At 36.3% G+C, this 24257-nt stretch overlaps 1 protein-coding gene across 5 annotated transcripts in view; it reads left to right on the top strand.

Annotated features, from left to right (window-relative positions):
• SOX5 (SRY-box transcription factor 5) overlaps positions 1-24257 on the top strand; it is a 1090517-nt gene that overhangs the window by 936660 nt on the left and 129600 nt on the right. For all 5 annotated transcript variants that reach the window (XM_061125136.1, XM_061125135.1, XM_061125134.1 and 2 more), the window contains one exon: positions 9720-9843. In XM_061125136.1, coding sequence (XP_060981119.1) covers positions 9720-9843 — 124 coding nt within the window. The remainder of the gene's footprint in view (positions 1-9719; positions 9844-24257) is intronic.

Genomic DNA, 24257 nt, shown 5'->3' with positions numbered 1-24257 from the left:
CAGTACTTTTCACTGAGACACTACTTCAGTCTTAGTATTTCATTAGTTTTTCTGGTACTGTACTCATGATTTTCTTCATTCTTATCTTACCTCTTTGTTCTTAGGCTCCTCTTCCTCTGCCCTTTGTTGAATTATTGCTGTGGCCCAGATGATTTTAAGCTGTCTTCTTTTTATCCTTCAAACCCTCTTTATAGATTATCTGGTCAACTCTCATCAACAAGTGACTCCCCAAACCATAGGCTCTAAAAATCTCTTAACTAGCTTCAGGTGGGAGTATCTGTCTGCTAATATCCGCTGGTACGATATCTCCAGTGGAACATTATTTTAACACCTCTAACAAATATGTTCAGAACCATGTTCGTATCTTTCTATGAAAGAAATCGTTACCCCTAATGCTTTCTTTGTTTGTTTTTACCAGTATAAATAGTTACATAAACTAGACACTGAGAATTATCTTTGACTCTGTCCTCTTCTCCTTTTCTTATATATATATATATTTTTTTTTCTTTTTATCTTTTAGGTACAAAGATTTCTTACATACTCATACATGTATAACCTCTTGCATCATCAACACCTACGTATTCTCCACTTTGCTTTGCCTTTCAAATCTCTCCTCCATATACCCACCAGGGTATCCCACCTAAACTACATCCGCCAGAGCTTACAGGGGAAACTCTGTATCAGGTTTCGTTTTCTGATACACAGACTGACATACACTGGCTTTCTAACATTGATTCTTCCTTATGTCTTTCTGCTCTTCTACACTGCTTGGTTTTTCCAAGCTACGGTTTTTCCAGTAGTCATGTATGGGTGTGAGAGTTGGACCATAACGAAAGCTGAGCGCCGAAGAATTGATGCTTTCGAACTGTGGTGTTGGAGAAGACTCTTGAGAGTCCCTTGGACTGCAAGGAGATCAAACCAATCAATCCTAAAGGAAATCAGTCCTGAATATTCATTGAAAGGACTGATGCTGAAGCTGAAACTCCAATACTTTGGCCACCTGATGTGAAGACCTGACTCATTTGAAAAGACTCTGATGCTGGGAAAGACTGAAGGTAGAAGGAGAAGGGAACAACAGAGGATGAGATGGTTGGATGGCATCGCCGACTCAATGGACATGAATTTGAATAAACTCTGCAAGTTGGTGATGGACAGGAAGGCCTGGCATGCTGCAGTCCATGGGGTCACAAAGAGTTGGACATGACTGAACAACTGATCTGACCTGAACTGAACACTGCTTGGTAGCTTCCCTCTCACATGATTTTTTTTTTTTTTTTTTATCCCTGATAATTTGCTCATTTCTCATCTCCTCTGCTTAAAATTCTTTCCTCACACTCCCTCCTTTTTGCCTGGCTAACTCCTGCTTATTTGTTCAGAGTCTGTATCTGCTGGACCTGTCTCCAGGAAGCCCACTTTAACTTCTGGCTATGTTATGAGTTTCTAGTTTGTACTTCCATAGTATATCACATACAAGTCTCTGTTGTTGAACTAATGCCAATGTTTTCTAGTTATCTGTCCCTTTGCCTCACCAGACCTAGGACTTTTATAGAGCAGATATTGTGTGTGAATTCATCTTTGTATTCCTAGTTACCAAAAAAGTGTGCATTCTATTACAGTTAGTAAAAATGTTGATTGAATGAATAATAAACAGACCAATGGGACTAGAAGCTAAATTAATAACCTTAAATATCTACATGGTATATTAGTTTCATGGAACCCAATGTAAGATTTTGCAATAGAATATTTACATAAAATCCTGGAGAAGGAAATGGCAACCCACTCCAGTATTCTTGCCTGGGAAATCCCATAGACAGAGAAGCCTGGCGGACTACAGTCCAAGGGGTGGCAGAGAGTCGGACCAACTTAGTGACTGAGCATGATTTACCTAAACTATAAAATATTTAATTATGAATAATTGGTAAGTGTTTAGTCATTCTTTTACAAGTGTGATAAAGTGATTATGGTGAATTCGTTAGATTTTAGGGGTCAAGATTACATTCATAATCTATGTGGTAGAATTATAAAACGTGTTAAAAAATAATATTCCATCTTAAAGTTTAACGTATATAGGAAGTAGCCTCTTAAATTCATTATGTGTTATTCTAACTTGTGAATATCATGCCCCCGTTAAAAAGACCAAAATTTTGTGACAAAAGTATTTTCCTAAAACTTAATTATAGATGTCACATGTTTTGCAAACCTTAATTAGGAGCTTGAAGAGACTTCATCCATTAAGTAAAGGAAAATAAAGTTAACATTGAATAGTACTTGGAAATAGTCAAAATTGGCAAATATATAAGAATAATTTACTAACCTTATTGCATTGATTTTAGAATTTACCCAGGAAACATTATTCTGTTTTGATGTGATATGATGTGTCCTTTTCTTCCAAAGGTTGGCTAATTTTCAGCAACAAGGAACTAAAAATTACATAAGATACAGCAATAATACAGCTGATGCTCATTATTTGCACTACTTATGTTCTATAAAGGTGACATGAACACTGAATTAGCAAATGCTGAGCAACTGCTTCTAAAGGAAACACAGACTTAGGCTCCAAGGATCCTTAGGTCGCACTATTTTCATCAACTGATCAATACATGTACTTGTTTTATGTGTGTTTCTGTTTAAAGACAACTTATTAATATGTATTACTGATTCTATGTGCATTTTAAACAACAAAATCATCAAAATTTCTTGCTGCCTTGCACAGGTCTGTAAGTGATCACAAAAACACTAGTACAAGTAAATTTGGGGAGCATACAAGTAAATTTTAGTGAGTAGGCAAATTGGCAAATACAGAATCTGCAAATAATGAGGATCAACTCTATTTGAAATGTGGTTTTAGTTGCATAGATAAATTAACCACAGATCTTGGAATGTATATGTTTTACTCTTTACTTTATTCTGAAGTTTAGTACAGTGCTCAGTAATCTGTCCTATAGTATTCTAAAATAAACACATCATTGGGGCTATGAAATTAGGTTTATTTTTTATTTTAGTTTTTCCTTTCCCTTGTAGTTCCTTCTGTTCCCCAACCCCAATTCTTCCCAAGTGTTGGAAAAGTGTACTAGATTATTAAGAGATGTAGTTTCAGTGTTAACTTTGGGATCTTGAACAATTTATTTAGCCAAACTAAGTCTCATTTATTTATCAGCACAATGACTGTATTATGCCAGATTTCTCAGTCTTGAAAGTATTATTTTATATATATGGATCTTGGAAAATTCTGGCACTAAAAAAAATTATAATACTAAAGCAAAATATTTTTTAAAAATTATAGTAAAATAACAGATTTTAAAAGCCTCCAAATCTATTGTAATTTATTCTTTAAAATACTAAAATTTTACCTGAAAGATTATTTTAAATTATCTGAGTATAAATGAATTACCTGGATAAAAACTGTCACACACTCAAGTAGAGAGATTTATGTACATACTGTAGCCAATTAAACAGTATAACAAAAAAATTAACTTTACAATATCAATATAAATATTTTTAAAAACCTTAGAAATAAAATTACCAAGGAAAATGTAATAAGTATTTGAAAAATATTCTAATAAATTGAAAGATGTAACCTGCCATCAATCAGTTAGGTTAATGAATTCAACAAAAAATTCAATATCCTAAAATTAATGTGGAAAAATAAATGTAAATAAAACCAGGAAATATCTCAGAAAGAAAATAATAATGATAGAATACTTATATCTGCAAGGCTGTAATAATTAAAACATGTTTTTAGAACATGGGTAGGCAAGTCTATCCATTACAGGTATAATATATTTCCAGTATTTCTGTATTACTTTGCTATTTCTTCATGCATGCATATTCCCAAGAATCATGGATTTATCTTAATGTATGTGACCTTTTATCTATATCTTAAGAACAGGAACAGAAAGCAGCTGATATTTCATGCTGCCATTTTTCTCCAGTGAAACTGAATTCCTTTCTGGTTGTTAAAGAACTTTGTTGTCCACAGGCCTTTTGTGGACATTTGGAGTTGGTGCACGAAGAAGAAATTACATAGATAGGATTATATAATACATTCTTCTTCTTTATTTATGAATTATTAATTCATATAATAATTAAGATGCTGCTCTAAACCCTAAAGTTACAATTATAAACAAGTTACAACCTCTTTCTTAAATAAGCTGGTAGGTCTTAAGGGAGACTCAAGTTATACCAGTAACTATTATTCAATACATTAAGTATTGTATTATTTATTGTAAGTATTGTAAGTATTTGTGAAGTTAAAGAAGTTAACAATTGTTTCTGCCTGAAAACTGGCATCATAAGAAAGAAATACTTCACAGGCAGAGGCATTATGTGGGTCTCAAAAGCCTTTGGAAAATAAGTAGAATTTTTGGCCAAGAAGAAAAGGAAAAGAGAAATTACTAAAATCAGAGGAGAAAAATACTTCTGAGTCTCTTCAAGCGTGGAAAAGCGCCATGTATGCAAGGAAGTCTTCATGATCCATCGAGGCAAGAGTGCAGGGAATCTGAAGGAGGGCAGAAAAATGGCCAGAAAGATGGAGTAGGAACAAACTGTGAATAAACTCAAATAATATATGGAAGGATTTGGTCGTTATTCTCTTAGTGAAAGTGAACCATCCCACAGCTTTTCACAAGAGGAGCATGTGAAATACAGATACAAGGCTCGTTTAGAAAGAATTCTATGAGGAATATAGTTTAATATCCTCTCAGCACCAGCCCTGTAAGAAGTAGAGTCTCCCTTTCAAATACTTATATACCTGAAGTTGAAGTAGTTGCCTATAAAAGTGAAAGTTTAGTCATTCAGTTGGGTCCAACTCTTTGTGACCCCATGGACTGTAGCGTGCAAGGCTCCTCTGTCCATGAAATTCTCCAGGCAAGAATGCTGGAGTGGATAGCCATTCCCTTCTGCAGGGGATCTTCCCGACTCAGGGATCGAACCTGGGTCTCCTGCGGAGTAGGCAGATTCTTTACTGTCAATGCAAAATAAGAAGACAAAAGAAAAAAAAAAAAAAAAAAACCCTGTTGACAGTGACTTCAGCATTCTTTAAGACAGTACTTCTCAAACCTGGATGCACATTGGAATCATCAGGGGGACATTAAATAAGGCTGATGGCTGGGTCTCACTCCTGTTGATTCAGATTGAATTGGTCTGGAAACAGTCTGGGCACTGAGTGTTTTTCAGAGCTTGCCAGGTGATTCTAAAATGCACATTCAAGTTTAAGAACTACTTCACTAAAACAAGGAGCTATTGTTTCTGCAATTGTACAAGTTATTTTCCCTAAATTTTAAGGTCTCTGAAGTTTGGATGCCTCTTCTAACCCTTGTATATATTCCATTTGAAGTTCCTTCCTTCTTATCTCTAAAGTGCTCTTATTAAATTTATAACCATCTTATACATCATTTAACCAATGGTGTCTCAGAAAAGTGATATACTGTATAAAATATAATAACTTATTTCCAAACAAGGAAATATGAAGGATACATAGTAGCTGGTGATAACGCTAAACCAGTATGGCTGGTTTATTGTTTGTTTCTTTGTTTGCTTGTTATTCTGGTCTGTGTCCTCTTCTTACGCAGAGCCAGCCCCCATGCTGTTTTTTCTTCAAATGTCTCCCATTGTTTCAGGCCACTTTTTCCTGCATACCTGCTCAGCATGCAGTCTCTAATTTTTGAAATTTTAATCAATTGTCTTCCAGTGGTTTCTTAATAAGGTTTATTTTTCCCCCATTATGTTCAAAAAATTTTTGGCTGCAGTGGTATAACATCTACAACCTTCAGCTCTAACCTTAAAACATTGTCTTTTTGTTTTCTGGTTGTGTTGTTCACTTTATTTCACTCTGGTGGCAGTGATAGGTTTTAAAATCCTCTTTGCTAAAAGAAATGCTTTCCAGTTTGGAGTCATTTCTGAAAACTGATCTCTCATTCTTAATGCTGCTTTCTCTTTCTGCCTGGCTGGCTGGCTGGCTGGCTTTCTCTTTCTCTCTCCCCAACCCCCATTCTCATCATGCCTTCTCTCTCTCTCTCTCTCTTTCTCCTTCTCTCTCTCAACATTCCCCACTCCCCGCCAACAACACCCACTCACCAACCAAAATCTCAGAAGTATGTCAGAGGTTTACTATGAAAGATCAAATGAAGGAGAAACTGGGGGTAGACTTTTGAAATGAGAATAAGAATTATGTGTCCTAAGAATGTGAGAGAAAGGGAAATCAAGTCTGGGAGATATTTCAGAGTTGCTATTAAGGTTGGCAACTGAATGAATTTCTTTTGTGTTTTTGTATTGTTTTGTGTATGTGCTTGTTTTACACTTAACCATTATCCTCACTGTAACATAAGCTCTATGGGCATAGGATCTTGGTTGTTTGTTCATTACAGTGTCTGTACTACCTAGCTCATTTTCTTATACATAGTACGTGTTAATGAAATAGTTATTTCCCAAATAACTGCATTAATGTGAGGAAGAAATAGTGAAGGAGAACAAAATGTCAGATGTGTGATTTTTAGCATGATTATAAATTCTCATTCATATGTTCACTGACAAACACTAACCAATAACCATGTCCACCAGAGAAATCGTGTTGAAGTATTTGAAAAACTGTCTTAGATATTCCAGTAAATGACAACCTCTGCATTTAGTAATAGTGTGACATAGCTGGAGAAATTACTGCATTAGTTTATATTTCTAGAAATTATTGTTCAATTCAAAGAAAATAGTGATTCCATTGCATTAGATTATTGAATTATATGAATCCCACATTCTGAGAGTGACACAAGAAAATTAAAGTGTGTTCTAAACATGGCAACCAAAACAGAGGCCATATGATTTGAAAGTGAAAGTGAAACTCACTCAGTGGTGTCCAACTCTTTGCAACCCCATGCTCTATACAGTTCAGTCGCTCAGTTGTGTCCGACTCTTTGTGACCCTCTGGACTGCAGCACACCAGGCCTCCCTGTCCATCACCAATTCCAGGAGTTTACTCAAACTCATGGCCATTGAGTTAGTGATGCCATCCAACTGTCTCATCCTCTGTCGTCCCCTTCTCCTCCTGCCCTCAATCTTTCCCAGCATCAGGGTCTTTTCCAGTGGGTCAGTTCATCGCATCAGGTGGCCAAAGTATTGGAGTTTCAGCTTTAACATCAGTCCCGCCCATGAACATTCAGGACTGTTTTCCTTTAGGATTGGTTGGATCTCCTTGTAGTCCAAGGGACTCTCAAGGGTCTTCTTCAACACCACAGTTCAAAAGCATCAATTCTTCGGCACTCAGCTTTCTTTATAGTCCAACTCTCACATGTATACATGACTACTGGAAAAACCATAGCCTTGACTAGATGGACCTTTGTTGGCAAAGTAAGGTCTCTGCTTTTTAATATGCTGTCTAGGTTGGTCATAATAATTCTTCCAAGGAGTAAGTCTCTTTTTATTTCATGGCTGCAGGCACCATCTGCAGTGATTTTGGAGCCCAAGAAAATAAAGTCAGCCACTGTTTCTACTGTTTCTCCATCTATTTGCCATGAAGTGATGGGACCAGATGACATGATCTTAGTTTTCTGAATGTTGAGCTTTAAGCCAATTTTTTCACTCTCCTCTTTCACTTTCATCAAGAAGCGCTTTAGTTCTTCTTCACTTTCTGCCATAAGGGTGCTATCATCTGCATGTCTGAGGTTATTGATATTTCTCCAGGCAATCTTGCTTCCAGCTTGTGCTTCATCCAGCCCAGCATTTCTCATGATGTACTCAGCATATAAGTTAAATAAGCAGGGTGACAATATACAGCCTTGACGTACTCCTTTTCCTATTTGGAACCAGTCTGTTGTTCCATGTCCAGTTCTAACTGTTGCTTCCTGACCTGAATACAGATTTCTCAAGAGGCAGGTCAGGTGGTCTGATAATCCCATCTCTTGAAGAATTTTCCACAGATTATTGTGATCCACAGAGTCAAAAGCTTTGGCATAGTCAATAAAGCAGAAATAGATATTTTTCTTGAGCTCTCTTGCTTTTTTGATGATCCAGCGGATGTTGGCAATTTGATCTCTGGTTCCTCTGCCTTTTCTAAAACCAGCATGAACATCTGGAAGTTCACGGTTCACGTATTGTTGAAGCCTGGCTTGGAGAATTTTGAGCATTACTTTGCTAGCCTGTGAGATGAGTGCAATTGTGTGGTAGTTTGAGCTTTCTTTGGCATTGCCTTTCTTAGGGATTGGAATGAAAATTGACCTTTTCCAGTCCTGTGGCCACTGCTGAGTTCTCCAAATTTACGGTGGCATATTGAGTGATGCACTTTCACAGCATCATCTTTTAGGATTTGAAATAGCTCAACTGGAATTCCATCACCTCCACTAGCTTTGTTTGTAGTGATGCTTCCTAAGGCCCATTTGACTTCACATTCCAGGATGTCTTGCTCTAGGTGAGTGATCACACCACTGTGATTATCTGGGTCATGATCTTTTTTGTACAGTTCTGTGTATTCTTGCCACTTCCTTTTAATATCTTCTGCTTCTGTTAGATCCATATCATTTCTGTCCTTTACTGAGCCCAATCCCAAGCCAGAATACTAGAGTGGGTAGCCATTCCCTTCTCCAGGGGATCTTCCCAATCCAGGATTCAAACCCTGGTCTCCCTCATTACTGGTGTATTCTTTACCAGCTGAGCCACCAGGGAAACCCAAGAATACTGGAATGGGTAGCCTATCCCATCTCCAGCAGATCTGCCTGACCCAGGAATCAAACCAGAGTCTCCTGCATTGCAGGCAGATTCTCTACCAACTGAGCCACTGGGGAAGCCATATGGTTTGAGGAATGGTTCAGTTGCCTGAAAGAAGATAGATGACAAAGAAAGTCTATCACAGAGAAGGATCAAAGGAACCAGATCATAGACATAGTTTTGACCCGCCCCCACCCCATTCCATGGCTGTGGGCAAGTCAGTTCTCTTTTGGCCCCAGTTGCCTCTTCTATTAGAGGCTTCCCAAGAGGCACAGTGGCAAAGAGTCCTGCCAATGCTAGAGGTGCAAGAGATGCAAATTGGATCTCTGGGTCAGAAAGATCCCTTGGAGAGGGGAATGGCAACCCATTCTAGTATTCCATGTGCAGAAGAATCTGGTGGACTCCAGTCCACGGGTTTGCAAAAAGTCAGATGTAATTTAGCATACATGTGTGTGTGCACATGAACACACACACACACACAGCTCTTCTGTAAAGAATAGAGAAAGTCTTAATACTCTCTAAGTTTCTTCCAGATTTTTATTCAAAAATTTAAAAACTCAATATTATGCATGAACATGAGAATTATCTTCAAGTAGTGAAGAAATTATAAAATTGTACATTTTAGTTAATTTTGCTTTATAAGGTAGAATTAGTCCCAACAGATGGGATTTATAAAAGGAGATTTTAGTTCAACCTAACCAGTACTTTTAAAGTCATTAATTAATGCAATAGGAAAAGACTTGTAGTGTGAAGCATCAGTAGATACTTCACCCCTGTCAAGGATGTATGTAGGGAAATTATTCACCAGGGTAGAAAGTGAGCTTGATATCACCCTCCAGTTATAGCATTCAGTATTCTGAATCTGCTATCTAAAGCAGTCCCAAGGCTGTCTCACGCCCAGCGTTCCAGCAAACTTGTATGCCAGTTTATTGAATTGAATATTTTTTTTCTTTTATCATAAAATAAGGAGGGTTGGGAAGCATGGACTATCAAGACTTCTTCTCTTTGATTCGCTCTAATACGTTCAGCAGGTTCAAGGTCAACTGCCGCCATTAATGATTCCCGTATTCCCTCCTGATCAACGGACACTGGCTGCAGCTGCCCAGCAAGGATTCCTCCTTCCTCCAGGTTTCAGCTATAAGGCTGGTTGTAGTAAGTACCGTTGATTTTTCATTTGGGAGTGGGTGGAGGGCATGGCTTTAGGCAATTTAATATTGCTGCCACACCAAGAAATGAGATCACCCGTATAGCCTTTTTATTTTAAAGGGGAAATACACGGAAAATGTAGAAAAGGATTTATGTTGATATTTAAGTGCCTAGAATATTTCTGTGTTTCTGAAGCCAATATTTTCTTTTTATAATTTGGTTTTGTAACTTTTATTTCCAGTGTACTCCTAAAATATGAGTGTGATTTTCAGGTTCAATTTATTTTTACGTAGGTACACTAGGAATATCCCCGCTTCCCTGGTGGCTCAGATGGTAAAGAATCCGCCTGCAGTGCGGAAGGCCTGGATATGACCCCTGGGTCGGGAAGATCCCCTGTAAAAGGGAATGGCAACCCACTCCAGTATTCTTGCCTGGAAAATTCCATGGGCAGAGGAGCCTGGCAGGCTACAGTCCATGGGTCACAAAGAGAAGATATGAATATGCGTTTTAATAGGTTTCCATTGTGCTTTAAGATAAACCCAAGTCTCCTAATGTGAATTAGCCGGCCTTCCATTGTCTGTCTCCTCCTTATATTTACAGCCTAGTTTCTCACTAGTATTCTTTTAGCTCTTAGGCCAAACCATACTCTTTCTTAACTTGTGATTTTGAGTTTTCTGTGTTCACTCTCCTTGGTGTCGTGAACCTCTTCCAACTCAGACCAGGGAAGCCTGGCCTGAGCTAGTTATATCCCTGTCTCCAGGTTCCTTTGGATCCTGTATATTTTCTTCCACTTCAATTGTAAAATGAGGGCCAGTGTGCCTTCTGTTTCATTTATTGTTATATCTAAAGTTTTAGTACAATATTCAACTATTTGTTGAATGAATTAATGCGCATTCATTACAAACCAAAAAAAAGGCATTTTTACACTGATAGACTATATTGAAATGACTGTTTATATTGCTTATTCACTTTAGTCGCCTGTGATTTTATGACCTTTTTTTTTTTAACCAAAATCAAAATTCACACTGTTACTTTTGGAAACAATCTAATACTTTATTTTCCAAAATTCAGATACTCAAAATGCAAACTATAATCTGTTAGATAAAAATAGTAACAAATTCCAAAGAGGGACTAGGCTGCTAAGCTAAGTATCTTCCAGAACATCATTATCACGCTCAAAAAATACAGAGAAAGTAAGTATATTGAAGTATTTTGATAGATCAAAGTAGAATACCGTTAAAAACAATTAGCAAAATATTATCACTTTAGATATTTATGTAGAATATTCTGTAAGTTCCAGAAGATTTTGTTTCATTTATATGTTAATAAATTGTCCCATTAACATCCTGCTATGCTTCAACACTTACTGCATTTGAGAAATTCTGTTCAATATTACTAGAAATCAGATATACTTCCTGCTAAATGATGTCTTGAAATTTCATACTTAACATTTATTTCTAGTTTTTATACCTTTTTTTATACAATATTGAAGAAATGGGATATAATTTTTAAAATATACAGAGCCATAAATATGAGTAGATGCAACTATGGAGTCTAGGTAAAAATGAACTGAACAGAGAGTGTCAAAATTCAGACTGTACTGTAAGCACTTTGTTCTTTACAGTTTTTAACATGGCTTTTGAATATCTTTCTCTTTGATTTCCTGTGTTTTAAAATGGTGTTCTGGATCTTTAATTTATTCATTTTAATATGTTTGTCTCATAATTGTGTCTTTGTAGACTGATTCATCCAAAAATACCAGCTTCTTTTTATAATTAAGGACTACATTTATATTCTAAATATTTAAATTCTAAAAAGAAAATTTTCAGAAGAAAATTTTAAATTCTATCACTACATTAATTTCTGAGTTTTTAAAATATATTTTGTTTCCATATACCTAAGGAATTACTATTCACATTAAATGCATGTTGCCAATGTGTTTTTTTGTAGCTTTGGTTACTAAAGTGAAAGAAAAAACACTTTTAAAAATAAGATTGCTTCAGATTGCACCTGCAGTACATACATATAGACCAGTTCTGTTTTCCAAAAAGAAATGTTTTAAGCAACTCTAAAAATAAGTCCCATTTTCAGATACTGTGCTGAAGAGAAAACCTCGTTGAGTATGAACAATAGTATAACTATGGACCTAGAAAAGGTGAAGAACACCTCTCCCACACTCCCAAACTTGTTCAGTGTTCAGTGTTCATGTAATGTGGCATGGAAAAATACATCCCTTCCTAAAGTCATTCAATATCAACCATTTGATATTCATACCTTCAGTGCTTAAAGTTATAAATGATACCACATCTTTAGTATGTTTGGAAATAAAATAGGATAAACTTTCTTCAGCTGCTGGCAAGCTTGAAACGACAGTCATGCCAAACTCTGCATCTAACGTGAAGCCAGCAGCAAAATCAAGTGCTATCCTTCTTGACGCTGTCATGCTCTGAGTCACTTTGAGTTGAGCTCGGTGGAAGCGATAAATAGTCCAGACTATTTCCTCCATAATCATGTATCAGGAGAGGAATTGAGATAGGGAAAGAAACAAATCTCTCCATCATCCCTCTTCAGGGGACTTCCTATTTTATCCCCCACCCTCAAATTTTCTGCCATTTGTGACATCTCTGGCTCTCATTTGTTTTGAGGAATAGTACAAAGTTTTCAATGAAAGTGACACTGACTAATCCATCTTGATTTGAGTCCCAAGTAAATATGAAAGAAAAACTATTTTTAATATACTCAAATGCTTTTCACCAATCCATTCAAGAAGGTATTGATGATACATTTTTCTGTTTAAACTTGATGTGTCTTGATAAATAAAATTAAAATCTCTGAAACTACCCAAGAAAGTTAAAATAATATCAATGGGGAAAAAATAAAAGCACAAGTTGGGTAACCTAACCATCATCCATTGAGTTAGTATCTCCTATTTTCCAAAAAAAGAAGTTTTTCATTGAAAATAAAGGTATTTTGCCTATAATGAATATAATTGTAGAAATATGGTGTGGAATGGACACCTACAGAATATCGTTGCTGGGATTTCTCTTAACTACTGGAAAGCATATCATTAAACAATATACAAATAAATAGCACAGCCAGAGACTTCAGAGCAAAGTGACTAGATAGAAAAGAAGTTTTATTGAATGTTGTAGTCTATTCTTATCTATGAATATGTAGATCAGTTTGCAAATGTTGATATATCACCAGAATTTTAGTTCTGTTTTGGCGTTTGCTGTTAGTAAAAGTCAAGCATGTACCCACACTTCTCCATGTATCTCTATCTAGTTATTGTTTTTCTTACTTATTTCTTAAAATGTAAAAATACTTCCAGACTTCTAAGGAGGTAAAATAATGGTATATTATTAAATAGAGCACTTTTAATATATGCAATAACTGGGAAACAGTTGTGTAAAAACACTGCTTTAATCAGTCAACTCAGTTCAGAAACTATTTCATTTCAGGGAAAAATAAATGATCTTTATTTTTAACTAATAAGTTATATGAAAATTGTCAATTCAATTGTTACATGTAAACACACCCCAGATTTTATATTGTGTAATTTAAGATTCCAATTTAAAATTTTATTTGTGGGTATTAGCTCATTTTAAGTAGAAAGCAATCATTAAAGCCCTTGGAAATAAATTTGAAGACTAAATAGCAAAGGTTCAAATTCTGAATTATAAAATAAATGTAATCTACAAATGAGTTGGTTGAAGTACACTTTGGATGATTGGAGACTCCACGGACACAGTCCGTTTGCTTCTGCTGGGAAGACTGAGTGGAATTCGGAGCTCTCAACCAAAGGCTTGAACCTGTGAACTGCAACGCTTGTATCCAGTAGATATTTTTGAAATTAAATGTACATACCTTTTATACACGTAGAACTGTTTTATGTTGGCAGGAAGACTTTTGTCCTGGCTCAAAATAGGAAAAAATCTATGAAAATTTAAAATGATTTTGAAGATGTATGTTGGTTTTAGCTCAACACTTTAGACTTGAGAAAGACATTTGAGATAAGGTGGTTGAAGGCCATAAGTTTGGTCAATACCAATTTCTCTGACCCCAAATTTCAGTTCTCTTTTTTTAACACACAGCTTCCTCATACCCCATCTAGCACTCAAGTTAAGCACTATTCCTTCAGAGCATATATTTGATAGGCAGAAATAAGAGGAAGAAGTTCTTCTCTTTTTACTAATGATTATAGTCCTCTGCCGGACAAGGCAATGGCAACCCACTCCAGTACTCTTGCCTGGGAAATCCCATGGACGGAGAAGCCTGGTAGGCTACAGTACATGGGGTCGCGAAGAGTCGGACACGACTGAGCAACTTCACTTTCACTTTTCACTTTCATGCACTGGAGAAGGAAATGGAACCCCTCTCCAGTATTCTTGCCTCTGTGTGTGTGTGTGTGTGTGTGTGTGTGTGTGTGTGTATTAGGAAATAAACAGTTGTAAAAAGGTTGGCTTGATAGTTTTGGCCCAGAGTGTCAAAATGAATGTGTCATGTAGCCACAGATACTGTGTCTTCTCCATAGATGGGCTGTAGTGCCCAAACTGTGTGCTAAAGTACCAAGGTGCTGTAGCTAATTCACAGGGCACAGAGGATGTTTTAAAATTTCAAGGAAAATACAGAGCATCTCTAAATCACTACATAAAAGGCATGAGTTGTTTGGAACTGGTTACTTAATAAAATGGAACAGTTGGACACTTCTTTTGTCCTAAGGGTGCCATGAAAGAATTATTGAGCCATGGATGGTGCCTGAACCTAAGACATTTAGGAACTTATGGCCTGTTATATATTCATTTTAAACATTATAACTTTAAACTTGATAGTTATTGTTGTTGACCTATCACATTACAACCACAGAATAGAATGTTGTAACAAAATTTACCTTGCACTTATAGGGATATGTGTAATATTATACAGATAAGCAATTGATTTGCTGCATCATGCTACTTTGGCCTTGTGCAAGTTATTGAGCTTCAATTTCCTGACCTGCAAAATGGATTAATAGCACCCATTTTCCTGAATTGTTACGGAGATTGAATAGGATTATATATGCAAGAGTGCCTCCCATTGTGTCTATCTCATTAGGTTACTTAAAAATGCTAAATACTGAGTGTAATACCAGCAAAAACTGTCTCCCCCAACCAAAATAATGTTATAGACCCACACGCAGCAGTTAATGACATTTCATGTTCTACCTGTATAGGATCAAATTCATTCTGCCACACCTGAATGATGCTTCCTCCGACTAGGAAAGTATTATTGTTTAGAGAAAAAGTATTATCGTGCTGATAGAAACATTCATCTCATAGGATACAATCTTAACCCTAACTGTTTTAATTATAATCCCCAAGTTTTAAACTTTTTGTCATTTTCCACTCACCTATTAGAGTTCATGTTGGAAAAGATCATGTAATTTTTTAAAAATGTATTTAGTCATTGTTTTGGTTGTATGAAACTAGAAATATATTCACATATTCATTCTGCATTTTAACACATTGATTAATTTTTCAGAAATGTGCTAAATAAAATAGCCGTATAAAGTTACTGATTGAAATATTTAATTGCCTTCTGAGATTAGCTTAAATAAATGGAAGTCGATGAGCCAAGCTTAATAAACTTAAAATATGCTGTATTTACTCTTCATCAGTTTTCTGAACAGTATTTCCGCTTCCAATAAAAAAGGAAACTCTCAGTTAATTAGTTCCTCATATTCCATGATAAAATTAATGTTTAGGAGTTAAATACCATAAACTTCCTCAGGCACATTTGCTGATGTGTTCCTGTTTTTAGTTAATGTCACATGTTTCATTGTTTAATGGGGGTATCATGTGGGTTTCATTATATCTCTCTGGTGCAGAGGGTCCATGTGTCTGGCATTTTAGGAGACTGCATGCTAATTTCTGATTTAACTGTGTCAACTGTATCAGCTGACATATAGGTCATTGACAATCAGTGCTGAAACAATCACCAAATCACAAGCTAAAAACCATTGACATGGTATGCTTTTATTGAACTGACAAAATAGGAAACATGTGTTGTCAGGATCACATACTGTAGATTCTTTGTATATAAGCGGCGAGAAGATGTAATCATATCTTCAGGCTTCTGTGTGTGTTAGAGTTATTGTGACCAGCTCTTCCTCTTCCCTCGCCTCCCCTCCCCAAATCTTAGAAATCAATGACACTGGGCAAACATAACTCAGTTTAAAGCTTTGTAAATATTTATTTTTGTAAAGAAGAGTTTTGTAACTAAAGAGTCAATCATTTAAGTTCTCATGTTAGATTGGTGGCATTAAAATATGAAATGATTAAAAAGTAAAGAGAACCAAGTACAGAAATGATGTGGTGACAGCCACCTTCCAGTTCCCATGGGTTAGATGTTTCTAGGTCAGTAAAATAGTTGTTTTCCTGTTTGCCAAATAATGGAGTTTACAGTATTCATCACTGAGAAAAGATATATATATATATATATATATATATCTTTACTGTGACAGTGTCATAACTTAGCATAGAAATGATAGCTTATTTCATGCCTATTGTTTACGTACAGAGAGACATATTCATTTTAAGCAGTATATCTCTGTGAAGTAGTAACTGTGCTATATTAATAACCAGTATTTGGTCCAGTCTCCCCACCGGCCCCCCCACACACACTACCACCATCAAAACACACATATACAAGCAAACAAACAAACAAAAAAATACAATAGCCCTTTCTTTGATAAATTCTTCAGATTTCATTAGACTAAAACTATAATCTTTTAATCCATCTTGTTTGCTTTTTAACAGTTAAGAACATTAAGAATGCCTTCAGTTAAAATGTGAACTGATTCAGCTCAGTGTTTTGTTTTTGACATGATTCTCGTTCCTGATACCATAGTAGTTCAGATTGGCTAGTGACACTGTGTTTCAGCCAAGAGGCCTCAAAATGTATTACCTTATGAATTTGTATCCTAGTCCTCAGAATTCCAGGTTTGTATTATTGTTGCCACAGCAAACATGGAATCTCATCTTAGCAGTAAGCTCACACTAAGGTCATCAAACTGTATAATGCCAGGGGAGCAATGTATTATTTTATTTGAATAGACGTAACTGTTAACAATACTGGACAACTCTGTTGCCCAGTAAATGTGCTCTTTCACTACAGAAAGCTCCACTAGAAGGCAAACTTTAATCATAATGTTGATGGGAAAATATAGAAGCAAAAAAGTATTTAATAAAACAGGATAAGATAGTATCTTGTTTGTAACTCTATGATAGAGATCTGTTTTCCATGAGAACTGAACAAGGCATGCTCCTGGAACATCATGAGAATCAAATCCTGTATTAAGTTTAACTATACTATCACAAGCAGAAACAATACTAGCTTAAACGTGGGAAAAGAATATTTTTTACTCATGTAACAATTCAAGCATTGTTGATGTGGTAGCTCCATGGTATCTGGTCATTCCTTGTTCTCTTATTTATGGTACGGCTTTCTACAAGCTGTGATTCCCATCTCATGGCCTTAGGTACCTTCTTCAGCTTCCGTGACCCAACTCCAGCCAGTGCAAAGGGCGGAAGCTGTGAGAACTACAGCATTTTAAACACTACTATTTCACTAATAATTTATTTTTTGCTTTATTTTCATAGAACATATTTAAACTTTTCTTGATCCTATTTATATAGTCACCTCATAACAATCCTTCACATTTTTTCAAATACATTAAAGATAGCATTTGCTGTCTGTACAAATATCAAATAATGTAGAAGTATATTAAACAGAAGCTAAAAGTTATTTGCCTGTGCAAACATAACCAAAAAATATCATAGCCATCTTTCTTCCATACAGAAACTAAAAGTTATATGCCTACACTCATACCCTCCTGTCTATAACCCCAGTCTGCAGAGGTGATTACTGTTAACAGTTTGGTACCTATTTTTCTGAAACTATATACATATATATATATTATATACACATATACTATATACATATATATATATAATACACTCATGCATAAATATGTATTTATTAATATGCAGAAGTGAGGATATCTGTGTATTATAATATATGCTATGTTTTATATATATATATATATATATATATATATACACACACACCTCATGTGTGATATCTGAGAAGACAATGGCACCCCACTCCAGTACTCTTGCCTGGAGAATCCCAGGGACGGCGGAGCCTGGTGGGCTGCCGTCTATGGGGTCACATAGAGTCGGACACGACTGAAGTGACTTAGCCGCAGCAGCAGCATGTGTGATATGTACTATATAACATATAATGAATGGGAGGATAAATGTCTCTGCTATATTCTACTTAACAGAAAATCATGGCCATCTTTCTTCCATACTTTCAGACTTAAATTATTCTGCATCATGTTTCATTAAACTGAATACACTATATTTTGTGTTCCCAAGCAATTAACATTTAAGTTAGTCTTCAGTACTTCACAGTTTTAGACAATGCTACAATAAACATTTTTGTGTGCACATATTTGCCCCAAGTGTATTATTCCTGTAATAGGTTCCATGACCAGAATATGGTGTTTTTCTTCGATATATTTTTTTTCCCTTTTGAACATTTTTCACCTGAGAGATTATCTCTAAATTCTAATACTCTCTGAGTTGCTTAATGAAGGGTTTAAAACTTTAAAAATTGACTGATCTGTGTTAAGTTATGAATGAACATCAATGAGACTTCTAATCTGAAACTGTTAATTGTCTCAATTAAATAAATTCTGTCAGAAAAAAAATTATGCAGGGTGTTAAAAGACGTTGGTGGTCTCAATCCCATTTCATATTATTCTGTGCCCTTGGGCAAGTCATTTTCCTCTTCGTACCTTAGCTTGTAATCTTTAAGGTAGCTCCACTGATGTCTGCCCTACTCATTCCATAAGGAGATAGAAAATGTTAGATAGGACAAATCTATGCATTTCTAAACAAGTTAAATTATTCTATATTGTATCACTGTTTTCTTCTTTGGAATAAAAACTATGACAAACCTAGTTCAGTTCAGTTCAGTTTAGTCACTCAGTTGTGTCTGACTCTTTGCGACCCTGTGAACCGCAGCACGCCAGGCCTCCCTGTCCATCACCAGTTCCCGGAGTTTACCCAAACCCATGTCCATTGAGTTGGTGATGCCATCCAACCATCTCATCCTCTGTCGTCCCCTTCTCCTCCTGCCTTCACTCTTTCCCAGGATCAGGGTCTTTTCAAATGAGTCAGCTCTTCCCATCAGGTGGCCAAAGTACTGAAGTTTCAGCTTCAACATCAGTCCTTCCAATGAATACCCACGACTGATTTCCTTTAGGATGGACTGGTTGGATCTCCTTGCAGTCCAAGGGACCCTCAAAAGTCTTCTCCAATACCACAGTTCAAAAACATAAATTCTTCAGCGCTCAGCTTTCTTTATAGTCCAACTCTCACATCCATACATGATCACTGGAAAAACCATAGCCTTGGCTAGACGGACCTTTGTTGACAAAGTAACATCTCTGCTTTAAATATTCTGTCTAGGTTGATCATAACTTTCCTTCTAAGGAGTAAGTGTCTTTTAATTTCATGGCTGCAATCACCACCTGCAGTGATTTGGGAGCCCCAAAATATAAAGTCAGCCACTGTTTCCCCATTTATTTGCCATGCAGTGAATGGACCAGATGCCATGATCTTAGTTTTCTGAATGTTGAGCTTTAAGCCAGCTTTTTCACTCTCCTCTTTCACTTTCATCAAAAGGCTCTTTAGTTCTTCTTCACTTTCTGCCATAAGGGTGGTGTCATCTGCATATCTGAGGTTATTGATATTTCTCCCGGCAATCTTGATTCCAGTTTGTGCTTCTTCCAGCCCAGCGTTTCTCATGATGTACTCTGCATATAAGTTAAATAAGCAGGGTGACAATATACAGCCTTGATACACTCCTTTTCCTATTTGGAACCAATCTGTTGTTCCATGGATGTGAGAGTTGGACCATAAAGATGGCTGAGCATCGAAGAATTGATGCTTTTGAACTGTGGTGTTGGAGAAGACTCTAAGAGTCCCTTAGACTGCAAGGAGATCCAACCAGTCCATCCTAAAGGAAATAATGCCTGAATATTCATTGGAAGGACTGATGCTGAAGGTGAAGCGCCAATACTTTGGTCACCTGATGCAAAGAACTGACTCACTGGAAAAGACCCTGATGCTGAAAACAATTGAAGGCAGGAGGAGAAGGGGATGACAGAGGATGAGATGGTTGGATGGCATCATCAACTCAAGGGACATGAATTTGAGCAAGCTCTGGGAGTTGGTGATGGACAGAGAAGCCTGGTGGTGTACAGTCCGTGGGGTCACAAAGTCTGACATGACTGAGTGACTGCACAACAAGAGCACAACAACAAATACCATTATTAATTATTACATGTACCAACCCATTCTCAAAATTCAGAGTCTGATATGATGAAAAGGATTTCAGGAATTTACCTACTTTAGGTCACCCTACTTCCATTATTGTTTTTTATTTTTTAGGGGGAGGGAAATTTTCATAACATTTCTTAATTTACAGGGGCCTAAAATTTACCAATTTTGGTGAAATCTGTAGGCCAGGAGTTACCACAAGTATCTATTCCATAGTCTTATTATTAGGGTGGTTTAGGAAGCTTCCTGTTCTCAACCTGTAGACTCTGGATACACTACGCAAGGAAGGATGTCTATCATCAAGGATGTCAAAAAATGGAGTGCTTTTTAAAAAATGAAATATTTGCTAAACCATCATATTAAAAATGGAAAATAAAAGAGAAATAGGATTTGAATTGGTCTTTATATATATATATATATATATATATATATATATTTTTACTTGCTTATTTTTATTTTTGCCTGGGTCTTTGTTGCTACATGCAGGCTTTCTCTAGTTGCAGAGAGTGTGGAAGCTACTCTTGGTTGCAGTGTACAGGTTTCTGATTGCAATGGCTTTTCTTGCTTTGGAGCAGAGGCTTTAGGTGCAAGGGCTTCAGTAGTTGTGGTGCACAGTCTTAGTTGCTCTGAGGTATGTGGGATCCTCCTGGACCAGGGATCAATCCCGTGCCCCCTGCATTGGTAAGCGAATTCTTAACCACTAGACCACTAGAGAAGTCCTTGAATTGGTCTTAAGTGGCTTGTATGAATGCCTCTCTTCCAAATCCCTCCTTTTCTAATGCTTTCATCATTTCAGATGCTTTTCTCTGTGCCATCCATTTCTTCAAAATACACAGAGGCAAAATGTAGATAGCACTCTTATATAGATGTACATATAGAAGCAGTTCCTTAATTAATGATTCTTTTTGTACAGCTTAAAATGAGTTACTATGCAATGCTTAAATGATGCCTCAGTTGAAATGGTGGAATACAGAAGGAAAAGGATACTTGTTTGATTTATTGTCACCTTTTCAGGGATACTCAGATTTCTTAGATAACTAATGCAGGAATTTTCATTGGTACTAGAATTCATTAGATTTATGGGAAAAAGGTGAGGAAAAGATGCAATAATTTTTATATGCAGAAATGTCTTCCCATTTTAAAATATGTTTCTTGAAGAGTTTATAAATTAATCTTTTACTAAAATAGCCAACTAGGTTAACTATTAAATTAATTAGGGTAAAGTTTGCCTTTACAATGCTATATTAAGAAGACAAAAAAAAGTTTATTTTTAAAAAGTCTATTACTGAAAAAAATTTAGCTTATGACAAAGCAGTTAAGAACTAACGCTCACCTAAAGATACCTTCTTTTTAAATAGTCAAGTGAGATAATTTATTAATCCTACTTTCTCAAATAAAATTCATATGAAATATTTATATTCTTATTTTATGAGTTACTACAAAATACTAGCATTTTTCATAAAAGATTTCAAATATTAAAGTCATATTATACTATTCCAGCAAATCTAGAAAGGCTTTACAGACTTTGTGCATTTAGAAGCCCTTTCACATTTATTGTGCCATTGTGCTCAGTCATATCCAACTCTCGGCAGCCCCATGGACTGTAGCCCACCAGACTCCTCTGTCTATGGAATTTTCCAGGCAAGAATACCAGAGTGAGTAGCCATTTCCTCCCCCAGGAGGTCTTCTCAACACAGGGATCAAACACGCATCTCCTTCAGCTCCTGCAGTGGCAAGCAGATTCTTTACCACTGAGCCATCGGGAAGTGAAATGATTGGAAACAGTCACTATGATGAAGCATTTTGTTTTTATCATCTGTTTTCATGTAAAACATCTTTTTAAAAAGTTGTGGTACATATACACAATGGAATATTACTCAGCCATAAAAAGGAATGCATTTGAGTCAGTTCTAATGAGGTGGATGAACCCAGAACCTATTATACAGAGTGACGTTAAGTCATAAAGAGAAAGATAAATATCATATTCTAACACGTATATATGGAATCTAGAAAAATGGTACTGAAGAATTTATTTAAAGGTCAGCAGTGGAGAAACAGACATAGAGAATAGACTTATGGACATGGGGAGAGGGGAGGAGAGGGTGAGATACATGGAAAGAGTAACATGGAAACTTACATTAGCATATGTAAAATAGATAGCCCATGGAATTTGCTCTATGGCTCTAGAAACTCAAACAGGGGCTCTGTGTCAACCTAGATGGGTGGGATGGGAGGGAGATGGGAGGCAGGTTCAAAAGGGAGGGGATATATATGTATGCCTGTGGCTGATTCATGTTGAGGTTTGACAGAAAACAGCAAAATTCTGTAAAGCAATTATCCTGCAATGAAAAATAAATTAATTTAAATAAAACAACAACATCTTTTCTAGTAGATACCTTGACCATATTCAGGTACTTTAATGGCATCATAATAGTGGGTTCTTATTCATAAACAGAAATCATTTTAAGATTTAGGAAATTTATATTATTGACTTTTAATATCCAAGGTGATATGAAAATATACAAAAGAGATAAATTATAGAATATTAGAAAAGAATGGTTTGATGTGTGAAAATATGTTACAAAAGATTATTTAACTGCCTTCTTCAAGTCCTTATTTCTTCACATCCTAAAACTCTAGGCCTCTTTTTACACCTTCATTTTCTATCCTTCCTTGGTATCGTTGGCAGCAGATCTAAAACACCAATATTGTTTGTGTTAAACCCTGTACAAAAAACTAATTTGTTCCTTATTTGTATAATTATTTGCTTATACGCTATTTCTTCTGTTAAGCCTTAAGCTTTTGAGGAAGAGTTGTCATCTGTGTTTGAAATTTGTTAATTTCTTAATTAAATAAAATATTGCTTCATATATTCAGTCCATAAACATTTTATAGCCTTAAATGGTCAAGGCACTAGGCTAGAAACTGGTAATTTAAACATTAAGTAGACATAATTCTGCCTTAGGATGCTAACAGTCTGGTTGAGGAGAGTGAGATATAAACAGATGTGATATAATAGAGCTATGCATAGAACTTTAACAAAAGTGAGTGAAAAGGGAATGAATTCAAATCTAAGCTTGGTAGGAGGTAGCAGGGAAGCCTTCTTGGGGTAGGGGTCCCTAAAGGATGATGCCTAAAGTCAAATCCTAAAGAATGAAGGGCAACTAAGCAAATGAAGTTTTTGGAGTGAAAGGATACAGAAACAACATTCCTGGTAGGGAAAAAAAACATCAGCGTTGGTAAAGGCTGGAAAACGCAAGATGAATTAGGGTATATACATGTACCTTTAAGCCGTTTGGTGTTGAGAGTGAGCTTTAAGGTAAGAAATGACAAGCGAATTGTTTGAGGACATAAGAGGAGACGAATTCAAGGAAGTATTTATAGACCTATGTAAGCTGAAAGTGTTAGTCACTCAGTCATTTCCGACTCTTTGCCACCCCATGGACTGTAACCCTCTAGGCTCCCTTGTCCATGCAATTCTCCAGGCAAGAATACTGGAGTGGGTAGCCATTCCCTGCTCCAGGGGATCTTCCTGACCCAAGGATCAAACCCAGATCTCCTGCATTGCAGGCAGATTCTTTACGGTCTGAGCCACCAGGGAAGCCCCAAGCAAAGAACGCACTTCTTTCGAGCCAGAATCAGACCAGCAACCTAAGGATGTCCACATTCATGCAGTCTGTAGGCCTCCACTCTACCAGTTGAGCCATCTAAGAGTGCAGTGTGCTGCAGGATCTGGAAAACCATTTAAGGGCTGAAAATCAGTGTTGAGGTCATACTGGCCTTTAACCATCAATCTGCTCATTCATTTATTGATTTTATCCATGTCAAGATATGCTTTTCTTGTAAACTTTTTAGTCCTTAACACACAGTATGTACCTAGTAAATATTTATTACCCTTTAAGTACAACCAGTGAATACTTATTGTGTACCTGTAATTAGTGCCCCTGGAAGTTGAGTAGCGAATTCATTTCTTTAGCAGAGTATTGAAGCCTGGGAACCTTATTGGTAGGTTTTCCAGCAGTAAGAAAT

Source organism: Dama dama, chromosome 22, assembly GCF_033118175.1.
Source record: "Dama dama isolate Ldn47 chromosome 22, ASM3311817v1, whole genome shotgun sequence".
Classification (NCBI taxonomy): Eukaryota; Metazoa; Chordata; class Mammalia; order Artiodactyla; family Cervidae; genus Dama; species Dama dama.
This window is presented reverse-complemented; position numbering and strand designations above follow the sequence as displayed.